The sequence below is a fragment of the Oratosquilla oratoria genome, chromosome 28, assembly GCF_046742065.1.
Source record: "Oratosquilla oratoria isolate Oo_2021 chromosome 28, ASM4674206v1, whole genome shotgun sequence".
NCBI classification, from domain to species: domain Eukaryota; kingdom Metazoa; phylum Arthropoda; class Malacostraca; order Stomatopoda; family Squillidae; genus Oratosquilla; species Oratosquilla oratoria.
Genome location: NC_134804.1, coordinates 45161996 through 45179760, shown reverse-complemented (window position 1 = coordinate 45179760; position 17765 = coordinate 45161996). Strand labels below are relative to the sequence as shown.

Here is a 17765-nt window from a genome sequence, read left to right as displayed (position 1 = left end):
ATACAATTTGGGTGTGTGTATATCATGTAGTTTTGCTTTTTTTATAAAGTGCAAAGTTAAGCCTCGGGAGTGTTTAATTGACGAAAATATGGACGTCATAAAAAAAAATACACATATTTGCGACAGCAATTTCTTGCAATGTATGGAATTTTTTAACAAAAATAAAACTACAGGGTGCTTATATTTTATTTAAGTATTACCATGCAAAAGCTGGGGTCTCTGGGACAAATATTACGATTTTCATTTACTTATGAAGTCTTAACATCAGTATGTCATAACACAACAAGTTCTTATTTTGGCAAAACATCAGCGTCTAGATTTTAAACAAAACCTAAAAGTTTGAACAAAAAATATTGAGAACTTATTTTTTTTTTTATAAATATTTTTACTTCACTTTAGAGCCTCCCCTTAAGGACTACATTTTACTGGCTCTTCTTTGTGGACAATTTTGTGCTCCTTTTGCTTTACCTTAAATATCATATGTTGGTCTAGTTTGTTGACGGTGTTTACATTTTGGTTACGAGTCTTGTTTTCTGTAGGAAGTTGTGGAGAGATCAAATTCTATACAGTCAAACCTCGGTTTTCGAACATAATCCGTTCGAGAAGGCTGTTCGAAAAGCGATTTGTTCGAAAACCGAAACAATTTTTCCCATTATAATCAATGTAAATAATTTTAATCCGTTCCAAGTCTAAAAAACAACTTTTTCTATTTTTTTTTTTTTACTATTTTACACCATAAACTGCACTGTATACTGTTTACCATAAATAAAAAAGGGTAGAAATAGACCATGTGTTTTATTTTAATAAAAGATATCCTATCTAAAAGTATAAAAAAAACAAAATGCAAACATTTCGTATGTTTTTTTACCAACTGTAACATACAGAACATTAAAGGTTATGATACAATAAAAAAAAATTAGAAAAAAGGGCATAAAATTGTTAGTAACATAGAGTAACATACAGTACAAGATCATGTGAACAAAAGCACATTTTCATCAATTTTTCGAAGGAGAATCATCTTCCATAAAAACGTCGGGTAAGTCGACTGGAAGTGTCGTCTCTCTCGCCCTTCTCTTCGGTTGGGGAGACGTTGCCACAGGGTGTTCCTTCCTTTTCATGAAGAACCTATCTAGAGTCACTTGTTTTTCCCTTTTTTTTAGAACTTTACGGAAGTGGCTAATAACAACATCATTAAATGCATAAACGGCTCTACTGCTTGCGGCTTTATCTGGATGGTAAAGTTCCACAAAGTTCTGGATATCATTCCATTTAGCACAAATATCCTTGATATCAGCAGTAGAGGCATCCTTCCTTCCCTCATCCTCATCAGAAGACATCTCCTCCGTCAACGTCTTCTTCTGCTCTTCCTGAAGGTGCTGGAGTTCTTCTGTTGTCAGCTCGTCACGATGTTCGTCGATTAGCTCCTCGACATCACTGTTGTCCATTTCTAAACCTAGATTTTGGCCCATCCTGACAATTTCTTCAATAAGTTGAGTTTCCTCTTGGGCTTCCTCTTCCTCTTCAGCACCAACATCAGCTGTGCTCGATCCTGCGCCCGCGAACCCCTCAAACTCTCGTTCCGTCACACACTCGGGCCACAATTTCCTCCATGACGAATTCATCGTTCTGTATGACACTTGGTTCCAGGCTTTGTCGATGAGGGTGATGCAGTGGTAGATGTTAAAATGATTTTTCCAAAAATCTCGAAGGGTTAGCTGCGTGTCACTAGTCACCTCGAAGCATCGTTGAAAAAGGAATTTGGTGTAGAGCTTCTTGAAATTTGCAATGACTTGCTGGTCCATGGGTTGAAGCAAAGGTGTTGTATTAGCAGGAAGAAATTTGATTTTGACAAAATCAAATTCCTCTGTCAAGTCTTCTTCTAAACCTGGAGGGTGGGCAGGAGCATTATCCATCAGAAGACAACAGCGTAGTGGCAAATTCTTTTCTTCCAAATATTTCTTGACGGCGGGGGCAAACACCTCATGCACCCACTCAGTACAAATTTGCCTCGTCAGCCAAGCCTTTGTGTTTGACCTCCACATAACAGGCAATCTACCCTTGATAACATTATTAGCCTTGAATGCCCTTGGATTCTCAGAATGATAAATAAGAAGAGGCTTTACTTTAAAATCACCGCTAGCATTACCACACAACAAGAGAGTTAGCCTATCCTTCATTGGTTTGTGGCCTGGCAACGACTTCTCCTCACGTGTGATGTAAGTTCTTCGTGGCATTTTTTTTTCAAAAAAGTCCAGTTTCGTCCATATTGAACACTTGTTGGGGAACATATTGCTCGGCCTTGATGTAATCTGCGAATTCCACTTTAAACTTTTCCGCGGCTTCCTTATCTGAACTTGCTGCTTCCCCATGACGAACAATGGAGTGTATCCCACTTCTTTTCTTAAACTTTTCAAACCACCCTCTGCTTGCTTTAAAATCAAACCCTTCCGGAATAATGCTAGGATCTTTTTTTTATCAAATCTTCATACAATTGTCTTGCTTTGGCACAAATTGCATCTTCACTAAGAGTATCACCTGCTAACTGTTTCTCATTTACGAAAATCAGCAAAAGTTTCTCCACTTCCTCCAATACCTGTGGCCTTTGTTTGCTAAAAACACTTGATCCTTTAGCCACATCACTTGCTTTAACCTGGTCTTTATTTTTTAGGATGGTGCTTATCGTCGATTTCGCCATCCCAAACTCCTTAGCCAACGCAGACACACGAACGCCAGATTCATATTTCGCTATTAATTGTTTTTTAAATTCAATAGTTTTGCGCACTACTTTCCTCTTTTCTTCACCACTTGAACTTGCTTTCTTTGGACCCATGATTAGGGGCTAATACACGATGCAAAGATGAAAAAAAGTCAGATTTACGTAAATAAGAACGTCCTTAGCGTTCGAGTTCTCTCGGCTCGCGAGTGAGCCGCGTTCGGGTACGCTCGGCTTCTTTCGGTTTGTTCGAGAGCCGAAATTTGGTCGAGTTCTGAGACGTAAAATTCTCGAACTTTTTGGTCGAAAACAGATTTGGTCGAAAACCGATTTGGTCGAGAACAGAAGCGTTCGATAACCGAGGTTTGACTGTACTGGCAATTGATCTTAGTATGCTTTTGTCTATTTTCATTGTCAGGTTGAGTATATGGGTTGAAGGTCATGGCAATACACAAAACGAGGCCCAGAATTTTTGGGTTCTCTTCCAATGGAAGGTTTTGGTTATTCAATTTAACTGTTGGACGTTTTCTTTGATTCATGATAGGTGCTTCCCGGCCAAGCAGGTTAGAGTGTTGCTACTTGTGGCAGGGATCAAGGTGATGGCAGTTCGAACCCTGCTGCCAGCGAGTTGGACCAAGGGCTTTATTCATTACGTTCCACGCTACAAAGTCTTTTGTAAGGGGTGCTGCCCTAACCTCCTGATAGGGCGAGTTTGCGAAGTTAAACCGAATCATCATGATTGTCTGGATTGGGCAAGATCTTGATTTCTGAGGGGTTGCCTCCATTCTATTTTTTTTTTCTAACCATTGTCCTAGTTTGTCCAAGTAATTTTGGTTGTTTTTAGTAGTTATTTAGTAGTTGATATGTTCAGCTATCATTGTAAGGTCATCTGCATTTGTATCTTTTCACCAGTTTCTCAAATTATGAATGAATGGTTGTAAAACAAGACCTACCTGTTCATGTTTTTAACAAGCTGCAGCCTTTACATTGTACTATGGGCAGCTCCCACCTTGGTGGGCAACTTTAGATAGATTACAATATGATCCTCACAGATAAATGTGAAGACAGAATAATAGAAGAAAAATTCAGACTGGAAGAGGAAGCATGAAGTCAGTTTTGAAGAAATTATGAGGATCCTTAGGAGAAAACCAAAGAGAGAGAGAGAGAAGAAGAAGAAAAAAAAAAAAAAAAAAAAAAAAAAACCTAGGCTTTAGCGAAAACCCTAATGGATGACAGCCATAAAAAAGAAAATAAATAAATAAATAATAATAATAAAAAAGAAAAAAAAGAAAATGGAGAAATTGGAATGCATCAACTCAATCCAGGAAAGAACAAGAGCAAAACCACAAAAACTTTAGTACAAGGTGAAGGTCGAAATTCTGACAAACTACTGCTTTCAACAAAGAAGAGTTCTCAGAAACAATGATAAACTCTCAGACCCTACCACTGACATACTATCCAGATACTACAGTGATGCCACCACAACAAACATTACAAAAACATACTTGGAGATGATGCAGGCAGTGATGAGCTTGTTCCGTTACATGATCAGCACTGAGCCTGTTTACCGTCACAGACTATGACCTAGAGGACCTAAGTCGTCGTGTTTTTTCCATAGAGCACTAGCTGCAGGAAAAGAAGAAAAGGACATCACTTGTAGGAACAGGTCTGTCATCAAAGTAAAGCTGGCAAGAAGCTAAATGGGTATACGAAGACCTATCAAGAACATGTCTTGGAAAGATGTCTTAGAGGACTAACTCAAAATATCTAATATAGCTTCCTAGTCAAATTATGGACGAGAACAAGCGAACTGAAGTTTTGTGTGCTTCACTGTCTCAAGTTTGTGGCAGATACAGTGATACTGGACCACAGATTTGGGTACCAGAATGCTTCACAAGTAAGGAATCAACCTACTGCCTCCGTTTGAGACCTTGATCAATCTCGAAGATGCAAACAAGAGGTCCAAGTTAGTAATTAAGCCAACAAAGGCTTCCAGAATATTTACCAGACATGAAACTACCAACAATAAAGTGTAGGCAACTATGAAAGCTGTCAATAAAACTGAGATAACATCTAACTTCTGTGAGATTGATGAATTTTATCATTATATTCATCTGGCTTTGCCATCAATGATTAAAAATTTATTTTTATGTTTTCTTGTTAGAACCTATTGTAACATACACATATGCACACACACACACTATTGAGCTATTCCTTAGGAGGAGAAACTATTACAAAAGCAAAATACTGAAGAGGAGGAAGATTTGGGAGTGCTGATAAAAGACAACCTGCCACCTGATGGACATATCAGCAGGATTGTGGGAGACATATGAACTGCGGCAGAATATTAAAGACTACTGGTACCTTGAGTTGCCTCGAGTTTTACAAAGTGGAAAAACTGCAGCCCCACAGTGGCTGGCAATGGTCCTTGGAACCTCCCACAGATCTCTCTGGGAAGAATGTTTGGAGTGTTGTCTGTGTTGTATCAGTGTGGAACTGTTTCCATGTCCATTTTGCAGGACAGCCACACGTAAGTACCTATCATTGGTCTCTGGTGGTGTGGTCTCCACATAGGGTGAAGGATATAAATAAGCTTGAAAGCATACAAAGGGCAGTGACCAAACATGCCTAGCCTTGTAGATAAAACATGCAAAAAGAGACTTCAAGCACAGATTTTATGGTCTAACTTGTAAGAGAGTCACGAAGTCATAGAAACATGTTGGAAGAAAATGAAAAAGTCCAAACTTTGTCAGGAAATAAAGCTTTCATTACAGATCCATGAATTCCTGGAATAGCTTGGAGTATATCCCATGCTATATATATATATATATATGTATATATATTCATATCAAGACTAAAAGCACTTTCTTGTATATTCAATTTTTTAAATGTGGAAGATGTGAAAAAGGGATATATTGTGGTGGTGGGAGCTAGGAAAATGTATATGTATATGTATATATATATATATAATGGGAAAGGAAAGTGACAGAATAAAGCAAAAGATGAGGTACAAAGAGCATTGAATATTATGAAAACTGGTAAGACACATAGGATGGATGGATGTCATACAGTGTCTGGCAAGGGGAAGAACAGTTATAGTGGGTTGACTAGTGAGGTTGTTTAATGTATGTCGCAGAGATGAAAGTATGAAGAAGTGGAGGAGCAATTGTATAGTTCTGCTTTACAAATGAAAAAAAGACAAAAGTGAATGTAGTAATTTTATAGGGATCAATTTGTTGGATATAGTTGGAAAGGCATATAAGAGGGTGTTAATTGGGAAGATTATGAGATAAAAAGAGGTAGTAATTGGTTAGTAATAGTGTGGATATAGGAAAGTTACTGGGTGCATGCATGGATCAAATTTTTGTGTCAAGGTAAAGACGTTTTAGGGTCTTTATGGATTTAGAGAAGTTTTGTGACATGGTAGGCAGAAAGGCATTGTGGAGGTATTGCAGATATATGGGATAGGGGGAAAGCTGTTAAGGGTAGTCAAAAGCATGTGTTAGGGTTGCGAATGGTGAGAGTGAAAGGTTTGAGGTGCAGGTGGTGTTGTGCCAGGGTTGTGTGATGTTGCCATAGCTGTTCAATGTGTACATGGATGGGGTGATATGGCAGGTAGATGAGAGGGTTATGATTAGAAGATTGGAGATGGTTTGAGAGTGGAGGGATGTGGGAAGTGAGCCAGTTGTTGCTTGTGGATGACACTATATATATGGCTGGGTCAAAAGAGGGTCTAAGACAGCGATGGTGTGTGGGAAGATATGTAATAGGAAGTTGAAAATAAATATGGGTAAAAACATGGTTATGAGATGCACAAGGAGTGAGGATGACAATAAGTAGGAGAGTTCAAGAAGAGGGGTTAGAGGAAACTAATAGTTTTAAATAATCAGGGTCACATGTAGCAGGGAATGGAGGAGTGTGGGATGGAGGTAACTTGTGGAGTGGTGAGGAAACCAAATGTCCTTAGGGAATGAAAAATGTAATGAGAAATTGGTACCTGGGAATGGATGCAAAGAGAAGACTATATGAAGAAGTTATTGTGCCAATGACATTGTATGAGTCTGAGACTTGGAACCTAAGGGAGGTAGAAAGGAGAAATCTAAACGGGTTTGAGATGAAGTGTTTGAAAAGTGTGGTGGGGGTTCCAAGGAGGGACAGTGTAAGAAATGAGGTGCAGAGGAGGGTGGGGGAGGAAAAGGAGCTGGCACATTGAGTAGATGAAAAAATGCTGGAATGGATTGGGCACATGGAAAGAATGAGTGAGGGCTAAGAGAAGTTTAAATGTGTTTGAGAAGTATGGTAGGAGTTGGATATAGTAAGAAATGAGGAGGTGAGGAGGAGAGCAGGGATGGAAAGGGAGCTGGCAGAGTGGGCTCATTAAAGACAATTGGGATGGTTTGGACACATGGAAAGAACAAGTGAAAAATTATTAGCAAAAGAAAAGTGAAAAGTAGAGGTGGACAGAATGAAGGGGATGACTGAGGATGAGATGGATGGATGCGGTGAGGGGCTTTGAGCAAGAGGGGAATATCTGTTGAGGATGGAAGGGAGACAGTAGGGGATACGGGTGAGTGGACAATATTTTGATGCAGACTGAAGATTATTTCTCCATATCTTCTCTATTTTGTGCATGAGGGGAGGGAGGGGGGCTGCCTTGTAAGTAAAGCAGCTCTGCTGTGGATGTGCTGTGTCTTGTTACGTTCCCTCTGACCCAGTAAGAGGGCAGGAGACAGGGACGTCTCTTCATCCATGAGGAGCTAAGATAAGAGTGAAACAAGGGTGGTGGACAGGAGTGGAATGGGTGAGAGAGGAAGTGGACCTTAACTTGGCTACTTCCCTTATACAGGAGAAGACCTTGGTATACTGACTGATTGATAGATAGAAATCAATTACTTGATGATAAACCTGATATTTTATGCTAATTAGAAACCAACTTGAGGCTGCCAGGTGGTAAAGATGTTCATAGTAAAACATAAAACACCAAATTCCCTGTTTTCTAAAAGTTCTCAATTTGGAGGCATCAGCCTAGCTCTCTCTGAGGGATAGGGAGTACGTAATATTAAACATGTTAAATTGAATAAAGAGATTGAACTTCCAAGAAATGTTGATCTATTGGAAAATGGTGGATAAAGCCAAGCTCCTATTGGAAAATGGTGGATAAAGCCATGTTGATCTCCTATTGGAAAATGGTGGATAAAGCCAAGCTCCTATTGGAAAATGGTGGATAAAGCCTAGAATCTTAGTATCTTTGTCCAGTGGGAGAGGGTGTCAATTTAATCTGGCTGCTGGTGTTTCTTTGATTCATGGTAGTTGTGGGTAAGCAACATTACTGCATCAATGATGATTTTTGAGAAGCAGACACTGTTTCATCTAAGGCATAGACCTAGCTCCTCTAGGTATACTTGAGTGTTTCTGACAGCTATCTTAGTTGCAGTGCTGGGTTATTGCTGGTACCTCACTTGCAAAATTGAGAGCTCAATTGTAATCTGGGATAGGTGTGTGATGGTCACTTGGGAAGGGACTAAATATCCTTGGTGATAATACCCACTGGGGGACTCTCTTGGAGAATCTTCTGATTCTCAATAGATGTTTGTTCTGTGACAATGCACTCTGCTGGCCAGGAGGTTCTTCAATTATTTCTTGTCATTACTGTACATACTGAATCGATTTGTATCATCTTTTATGACAAGATGTATCCGACTGTATCTATTGACATTACTATTCTGGCAGGTGGTATTTTCTTGTTGAAATCTTCCCATACTTGTTGGGTTGAGTTGAAGAGCATTGTGTTGGTGGAATGCTCCCCCCCCTTTTTTTTTTAATTAATCCATGTTGTTTTAGGGAGGTATATATGTGTACGTATGTTCTAAGATATGTCTTTCCATCATCTTAGATATGACAAAGAGAGAGAGAGAGAGAGAGAGAGAGAGGTTGTTTGTTTGGTTTTACAATGGGTGTAATGTGTACTATTTTGCAGGTGGCCACACCCAGTGCTTTTAGTCTTTCCTTATATGGTTTATCTACTAGGCTGGGGACCAGTTTAGTTAATGCCCTTTGTATTCTTTCAATATTGCTTATATCCTTCACCCTGTGTGGGAACCATACCACTGATGCATGTTCCAGTTTTGAATAGATCAGGGTTTCAATAAGTTTTTTAACCATCTCTTCCTTCATATAGTGAAAAGTCACTTTAATTTTCTGCAGCAGTCTGTACTTTTCTCCCACAATCCTGCTGATATGTCTGTCATGGCAGGTTGTCTTTTATAAACACTCCCAAATCTTTCTCCTTATTTGCTTTTGTAATGAATTCACTTCCCAAGTAATAGTTTAAGGATGGTCTTTTGCCAATATTGCTCATTTCCAGTATTTTGCATTTTTTGGTATTGAACTTCATTTTCCACAAAGATAGTGTCTAGATATTTTTGCAATAGTCTACTGTTCTCCTTATTTTTCACTCTCAAGATTTTTGTGTAATCATGTTGGCATGGCTTGTTGTTCCTTCCATCATGGCATTGACAGACATGACATTATTGGTGCAAGCACTGAACCTTGTGGAACTCCACTCATTACTGCTCTCCAGGTTGACATCTTATCCTTTACTACTGTCCTCGTGTATCTTTCCTTCAAAAAATATTTTATCCATACTGGTAGTTTGCCTCTCAGTTCTCCAACATGCTCCAATTTTCACATATGTTGGCTGTGAGGTACTTTATCAAATGCCTTCTCTTGGTTGAGGTATGCACAGCCCACCCACCCCTCTCTCTCTTGCAGTAAAAGCTTAAAAGGTTCAGCACACAAGACCTTCCAGATCTGAAGCCAAACTGTCTATCAGAATGTTCATCTTTCCAAAATATTTGGTCTATCAATCTTTCAAAATCCCTTCACATAATTCCACTATTGTGCTCATCAGAGATACTGGAAAAAACACGAGACCCCATAAGCATAGCTCCTTTCTTATATATTACAATTAGGTAAATATTTACACACACGAAAAAACAAAAATATGGTTCTGCTCTGAGAGCACATTTACTTTGCCGAGTTTTAATGAACTTTATTTAATAACATAACCAGCACTCACCTGATTGCAAAATGTTGGCCATTTCTTTTCTCTACAATCTTTTTTTTTCCCACCCAAATATTACCCATTATCCATAAAGGGAGATGAAGACACTTTGTTTCTTTCACTCCTTCCTGCCAGCAAACCCGATCACTTGTTCCTACAGACACCATGTAACTACATGGCACAAATGTATCCATACACAACATTGGTTACTCCCCATCAACATATGGACACCTCTCCTCTAAGTACTCATTATCACTTACCTTAATTATCCATGCTAGCTAACTTCTGGAGTATCATTGTACGAGGTGATTTCAATGCTAAAAACAGACTGCTAAAAGTGTGGTGGGGTTGGGTAGATAAATGTGTTTACTTAAGATCTAGAGAAGGCCTCACAACTGAAAGTGGAAACTGAAGCATATCCCATAGATGACTCTGAAGTCAGCTACTTAACCTGAAAGGACAGAGTCCATCTGTCCCGACTACAGTGCAGCCACCATCTAGCTCTTCTAAGCTACCAGAAGAGGCTGGATGACCACATTGCAGATAACTGTCCAGGATGCAACATTTCACCTCATACAACACATTATAGAAGACTGCATTGTACACAATTGCACATACCAACAATACAATATACACTCTATAAAGGATTTGTGGGAAAACCCCGTATGAGCTGTGGCGTTCCTCAGGGAGACGGAACTGTTTGGTCAGTCTACGGAACAACAACTTGACTGGATGAAGGATTTTCTGAAAGAACTACATATGAGGTCGGTAGTAAAGGATAAGACGTTTTGATGGAGAGCAGCAACTAGTGGAGCCCCACAAAGGTTAGTACTGCCGTCCACAATGTTCTTGATCCATGTAAATGAAAATGGAGGGTACAAGCTATGCTACAAGGTTTGCAGTTGATGCTGAGGTCATAATAAGAATAAAGGATGAGAAAGAGTGCAAGATTTTACAAAAAGATCTTGACAACATTTCTGTCTACATACATACATATACCAATGGTTTTTCCACCTTACAAAGGAGGTAGCCAAAGTCAAAAGGCATAAATTCACTCCCACCAAAAGTAGAAAATGAATTTCAGTGCCAAATAATGAAGTACTAAAAATGGGCAACAGATTAAGTGGACCATCAATGAACTAACTGGGAAACAAGATCATTACAAATGCAGAAGAAGAGAAGTATCTGAGTGTGTTGGTCATGGTCAACTAGTCACTTGACAAACTTACCAGAATGGCTTGGGACACATTAATGTTGAACACCAAAGTGGCTTTTCAGTACAAATATGTGATGAAGATGAAGAAGATGGAAAAATAAAAGTCACATCCATCATCAATTAGAATGTGCATCAACCTTGTGGTTACTACACAAGGTATAGGATATAAATTAAATCACAAAAACACAAAGGAAATGAACCAAAATGATTCCCAACCTTGGCATATAAACCATATGAAAAGACACCAGAGATACTGGGCTTGCCATCATTAAGAGAATGAGAAAAGGGCGACTGATATTCAGGTCATTCAAGTGATCAGACAAAAACTGAAAGGTCTTTTGGTTTAAAAAAGGAGGGCATTATGAGGTCAAGGGAACAAACTAAAGAAAACCCATGTCTGAAGGATGCCAGTTTTCCATAGACATGTGTTAATTCTTGAAAATAGCTCAATGATGACAGCATCCACATTAAAACAATAAGTGAATTTAAAGCCAGGTATGTTAGATGGAGAAGACGAGACGAGACCCTATTAGTGTAGCTCCTTCCCTGTATTAAATTAGGTATGTACGCACAATAACATTACAAATCAAGGCAACACCATTCACACAACTTACTTTACACAAAACAATACAGACCTGCACACACATATTATTGATGAGGATTTGGTTTAACATCGCAAACTCCCCCTATCAGGAGGCTAGGACAGTACCCCTTACAGAGGACTTTGTAGCATGGAATTTAATGAATCATGCCCTTGGTCCAACTCGCTGGCAGCAGGGTTCAAACTACCATCACCTCGACCTCTGCCGCTAGTAGTGACGCTCTAACCTGCTTGGCCATTTACCACACAAAATAAATTTCAGTATTTCATCACCATACATAATATTCTACTCATTTGATCTTGCAACCAACATGATATGGAGCTGTGGCAGACTTACCATCAGAGTAATTATCTGGTTATCATATGATTATTACACAGTAAACCACATGTATTACATGCACACCTACATCCAAATTATCATTCACTGGACAGACTTGATAGATCACAGGAGGAATAGAAGTAGGAGAAATAAGAAGAATAGGAGGTGCATGACACTTGATCTCTTGACTGGACCCAAAATATATGTATATATTTTATTTCAATTGCATTTAATTTATTTTTTATTTCTACAAATGGGGAGCTAATAATTGACTACCGTTCTCCTCTTCCGAACACATTCAGCCAGTGACATGGAAGTATCTCACACTGACACAACACAGACAATATCCCTAAGTTTCTACTCAGAGATGTTTGGTGGTTTTGAGGACCATTGCCAGCCAGTGAGGCTGTGGGTTATCCACTTAGTAATCCTTGAGGTAACAATTGATTAATTTGTCTTTCCCTAAACTTCAAGCCATCCACTTTTGATTTCCAGACTCTCTTGCTACTCTTTCCTTCATTCTTTCCAGATTTCCAAAGTATCTCAGCATTCTTTGATCAATCATATCTGCCAGCTCTCTCCACCTGAACTCCACATTTCTCACTCTATCCATCCTAATTACACCCATCATACTACAGAAACACTTAATCTCAAACATATTTAGGAATTTTGTTTCTGCTTTCTACTGCTTGTTTCTGCTAAGAGGAGACTATATGAAGGAGTGATTGTGCCAACAGCACTGAATGGGGCAGAAACATGGAACATAAGAGAGGAAGAGAGAAGGAGTTTGAATGTGTTTGAGATGAGGTGTCAGAGAAGTATGATGGGGGTTACTAGGCTGGATAGAGTGAGAAATGAGGAGGTGAGGAAGAGAACACGGATGGAAAGGGGGTTGGGAGATAGGGTTGATGAAAGAGTATTGGGATGGTTTGGACACATGGAAAGAATGAGTGAAGAAAGACTAGTAAAAGAGGTATGGAAGGCAGATTTGGAGGGAGTGAACATGAAAGGATGTCCTAGGATGAGGTGGATAGATGGGGTGCAGGGGGCTTTGGGGAAGAGGGGAATGTCTGTTGAGGAAGGACAGTAGAGGACAGAACACAGGGTTGTATATGGATGATGTTGTGATGTATGAGGTGAAATGGGTGGGGGGATGGGGGTGAGGTAGTATGTGTGAGCAAATTTTGACGCAGCCCGAAGGGATTTCTCCCCGTCTTCTCCTTTATGCATGGGGGGACGGAGAGGGGGGGGGGTTGCCGATTTAATGAAGCGGCCTTGCTGTGGATGTGCTGTGTCTTGCAACACTGCTTCTGACCCAGGGCAGTGGACAAGGTGCAGGGATGACCCGTCATCCAGGAGGTGCTAAGATGAGAGGGAGGGTGGAGGGGTGTGGAGTGTATTCAGGGATGGAATGGGTGGGAATGATTTTATGCCTTTTCCTTTTTGGCTACCTCCCTTGTAAGGGGGAAAAAGCCTTGGTATATGTATGTATGTTTCTGCTTTCTTCAAATTCCATGTCTCTACTCCATAACTCAGCATTCATCCTCAGATACCTATTTTTTAGGATACTATTTTTTAAATAGATTCACTTGCTTTCTCTATAATTCACCTCCATCATTTTCAAACTTACATAGTATGTCAGATATGGCACCAGATGATGCCTATTGTCTTTTTGCATCCTTACTTGAGAAAGATGCTTTGTACTGTCTCTTACTATCATTGCTGTACACACAGGGGCACAAATTAATCAAATTTAGCTGCTATTAAACCAAAAATATGTTACCATACACAAACTCCTGAGACATTGAAAACTGTTGGTGAAAAAAGATTATGTGTGGACTGGTATCAGAAATACAGAGAAGTGTAAGAAAATTCAATCATAACTTTTTATATGTTTTTGATTTAGACGCCAACTTTATTTCAACTTACCCCTATGTGTGATGCCATTTTGCCTGCACATACTTCTGCTAGGTCACGTCCCATGACACCGTAGTAAAGGCCATAGAAGATGAAGAGAAGACCTGCATCCATCCACACATTTGGCTTGACACCAAACAATAGGTTGAAGCCCATCATTGTAACCATGATTATGACATATCCTATCACACCTAAACCACAGCACACTTTGTAGATAAAGAAGAACCATTTGTAAACTTGTCTGGAAAAAAGAAAAACAGAACATAAGCAATAGTTTACTATCTACCTGTATATCAAAGGCTTCTTCCTTCTTGGAAGGGAGGTGGCCTTTGACTGGCTGGCTGAGCCAACCAATTGCAGCCCAGCTTTGGTGAGCTGGGGGGGGGGGGTCTCATGATGTATATGCCACCACACCAGGACTTGTGCTCGGAGTTGAAAAAAAATTCTGACGCCTCTGGGAATGTGTTTTTTATTTACCTTCTGGTGGGTTGCTACTAATTTGTTTACAGTTTTATCCTCAGATGGATAATGGTCTATTTCAAAGAGTTCTCTTTCTCTCTCTTTTGAGTACTTCTGCCAGATTGCTTTTTGACAATGAATATTCTTTAACCTTCTTACATATAAACTATAGCAACACTGTTATCCGTCATAGTCTAACCACCAAAAGAAAACTATAGAAATACATTATAAAGCTACACGGGTGTGATATCTCCACACACGTCACTCACCCATTTGTGGTTTTACAGGACTGTGACAAATCTTAACACAATATCATAACATCTTTTAGATTTTCTTAATTCAAGTTGATCCTTGTACAAAGAGAGAGATGTAAGGGAAGGGTAGTGCCCTTCCACCTAGTTTTTAACCTCTTTAATATGAGTAAAATTCTCACACACAGCATTGGATGCCTGATGTACAATGATTTGATGATGCATTACAGTACTTGCTATACAAAATATAAAGTCACAGCTGTATTACTCATTCTCTTTCACTCAAATTAATAACCACAGAAAATGGGGTCAAGCCAGTTCACAGAATACGGGGGTCACTCAGCTACAACTATGAAATAAATATAATCAGGATGTTGATGCTGGTATCCTCATGTACACTGGTGCCTCATGATGCCTATATTGGCATCATCATATGAAAGAGGTTGTAAAGGCCAATAAAATTAGTCCTCCCCTTTCCCTCCTATTTGGTTTTGGAGGCTTCATCATATAACAGTAATGGGAAGAGAGAAGAAAAAGAAAAGGAAAAAATAAAAAATAAAAAATAAAATAAATAAATAAATAAATAAATAAAAATTGAAAAAGCATAATCTAAATCTAACCTTGGAGTTGTGGGATCAAGTGGCTTCTCCACTGCTTTCTTGACAACAATGATGGTAATGGAGGAAAAGAGGAGCCAGAAGAAGACAAAACGCCACCAATGGTTCGTCAGACACAAGACGAAAGGCACCATCCAGACACCCAACATACTCACAAACTGTTGAATCAAGATAAACAAATAAATCAATGTAAAAACAAGAAATAATACTTTACGGGTGAAATCAAAACAATTCTCATAAAGATTAGTCTTAACAGCTATCTTTAGTTTGACTGGGGGGTATCTTTATTCACTAATGAGTTGCACTGTCATATTCATTATTCTTTCAACTAAAGGAAGCTTTTATTATTCAAATAAAATTACATGGTGACTGCTAATATAAAACTCACAAGTTACTTCCACCAGTTAGACAAAGTTGGGATAGTTCTTAGCTCAGACTGTAGGAAGTTTCTTTTAACCAAGTGCTAAGATAAGAGGGAGGGTGGAGGGGTGTGGAGTGTATTCAGGGATGGAATGGGTGGGAATGATTTTATGCCTTTTTCTTTTTGGCTACCCCCCTTGTAAGGGGGAAAAAGCCTTGGTATATGTATGTATGTATGCAACTGTTTAGCAATAGTCAGACTAAAACTCACAAGACTGACAGTAACAAGATCAATACTTTTCCCCATTAATTTGTTTGAAAGTGATATATCTATTCTGGCAATAACCAGGCAGTTTTGTTCAACTAAGGAAAATTCTTCACTATTATGGGTATAACCTTAAACCTAGGTGTAAGGATTCTCCTTGTATATTTATCTTGATGTATTATATGGGAAGGGGAGCTATGCTCATAGTGACCAGTCTTTGTATCTCTCAACATCTAGTTTGTTCTTAAATTCTTGTATGGTGTTTGCACACACTATCGTTTCGTTCAATTTGTTCCAGACACCCATCACACTGTGTGGAAAACTGGCAAAAGCTATCTATTCTATAACCCAAGAGCTTTTCCCCCCCATATATGGAAGGTAGCCAAGTCAAAGGCACATATCTATTCCCACCCATTCCACTCCCACTCTTCACTATTATGGGTATAACCTAAACCTAGGTGCAAGGGTTCCTGTGTGAATAAGTTCATCTGACAAGAACTAAGCTAAATAAAGAACTTGACACAAACACATCAAGAGTTAAAGAAGACAGGCTTCAACCTTTGTGTGCACAATAGATTCCCCTTCACTGAATAAACTCTGGAAATTGCTAGAATAAATACATCATGCATGTACTCTGAAGAAGTCCTGGTAAGGACGAAACGTCAGAATAAATCACTAAACGGTTCCCTGTGTCTATCTCACTACCCATCCACTCAATAAATACATCAATTGATTTGTGTACTTTAAGCTAGACTAAGAGTATGTGAAGGATGACAACTAGCAACTGCTCCCCTCATACTTTCAGCCAGTGCAAGGAATAGTCCCACTCTAATACAACACAGACATTGGTCCAAGGTTTCTTCCCAAAAAGATCTTTGGCTGTAGGACCATGGGTCTTCAGTCCGTGAAAGTTGAAGGAACAATATGGAATTTACCTGGTAGGATTTGTAGTGGTGTTTCTTCCATGACACAAGCGCTACTTGAGCAATGATTGTCGTGATGAGAAGGATGATGACCATTTCTGCATGCATTTCTTCGTGGCCTTTGTGCTTCTCGTGCAGACGCAGGTGATCCAGCCTGAAAAAGTAATCCGAGGTTAGTGGTACAATAGATTGTCACGCTAGCTAGAGACATGAAAAGCTTCAATTGGCTATTTTCTTTTTCACACAAAAAAGAAGAATGTAGTGAAAATAGATGATAAGAATAGGATGAGAGAGAAAGGCTTGGAAGATCATCTATAAACAATAAAGTTGTCTAATCCAAGAGTTTGTAATGATATTTTTCTCACCAAATTTTTTTTATACCACTTCACATCTGCAGTCTCAAAGAGTCTCATTTCCGAGAAGTTTTACAATACATGACACCCTATCATAGATTTTGCAGCTTCATGGCAAACAAAGATGCCGAAGGCCTAGCCAGCTATGCCCAGCTCTGGTGGTGAGTATGCTCATGACAGCTGAATCACCAAAGTCACCTTGCCAAGGACATGAAGGGGATCTTGTGTTTACAGTTGTTTTATAAGCAAGTTCTCCCTCCGATGGATAACCTAACCTGACCTATTATGGATAGCCAGAACCTCCTACACAATGGTGTTCTTACCCAGGCCAGAAAAGCTTCTCAATTACTAGCAGCATTTGGAAATGACTCAGTACATTATTAAGAGAAATATACTCATGTGGCCAGTGATTACAATTTTAATGAGTCACCAATCTGTACAACTCACACAAACATGAGCATGATACTGAGCCACAGCCTGGCCCTTTGTACACTGGTGAGGATGTAGATGTTGGTAATTTCTCAAGGAAGAAATTATGGATTACTGTCTGTAATGTATCAGTGTGGAACTGTTTCTATGTCACTGGCCGAATGCAGTAGGAAGAGGGCAGCAGACACCAGTTGTCAGCTCCCCATGTGTAGAAAACTGTAATACAGTTGAAGTTAATAGAGAGATCTTCGAATCAGTCCAGAGAACAAGTGTCAGCCT

At 39.3% G+C, this 17765-nt stretch overlaps 1 protein-coding gene across 1 annotated transcript in view; it reads right to left on the bottom strand.

Moving 5' to 3' along the window:
* Positions 1 to 17765, bottom strand: part of LOC143040377 (E3 ubiquitin ligase RNF121) — a 39101-nt gene that overhangs the window by 10842 nt on the left and 10494 nt on the right. Inside the window, exons 3-5 of the mRNA XM_076211375.1 lie at positions 16717 to 16858; positions 15160 to 15314; positions 13842 to 14070 (exon numbers count right to left, since the gene is read on the bottom strand). Of these exons, the coding sequence (XP_076067490.1) occupies positions 13842 to 14070; positions 15160 to 15314; positions 16717 to 16858 (526 nt within the window). The remainder of the gene's footprint in view (positions 1 to 13841; positions 14071 to 15159; positions 15315 to 16716; positions 16859 to 17765) is intronic.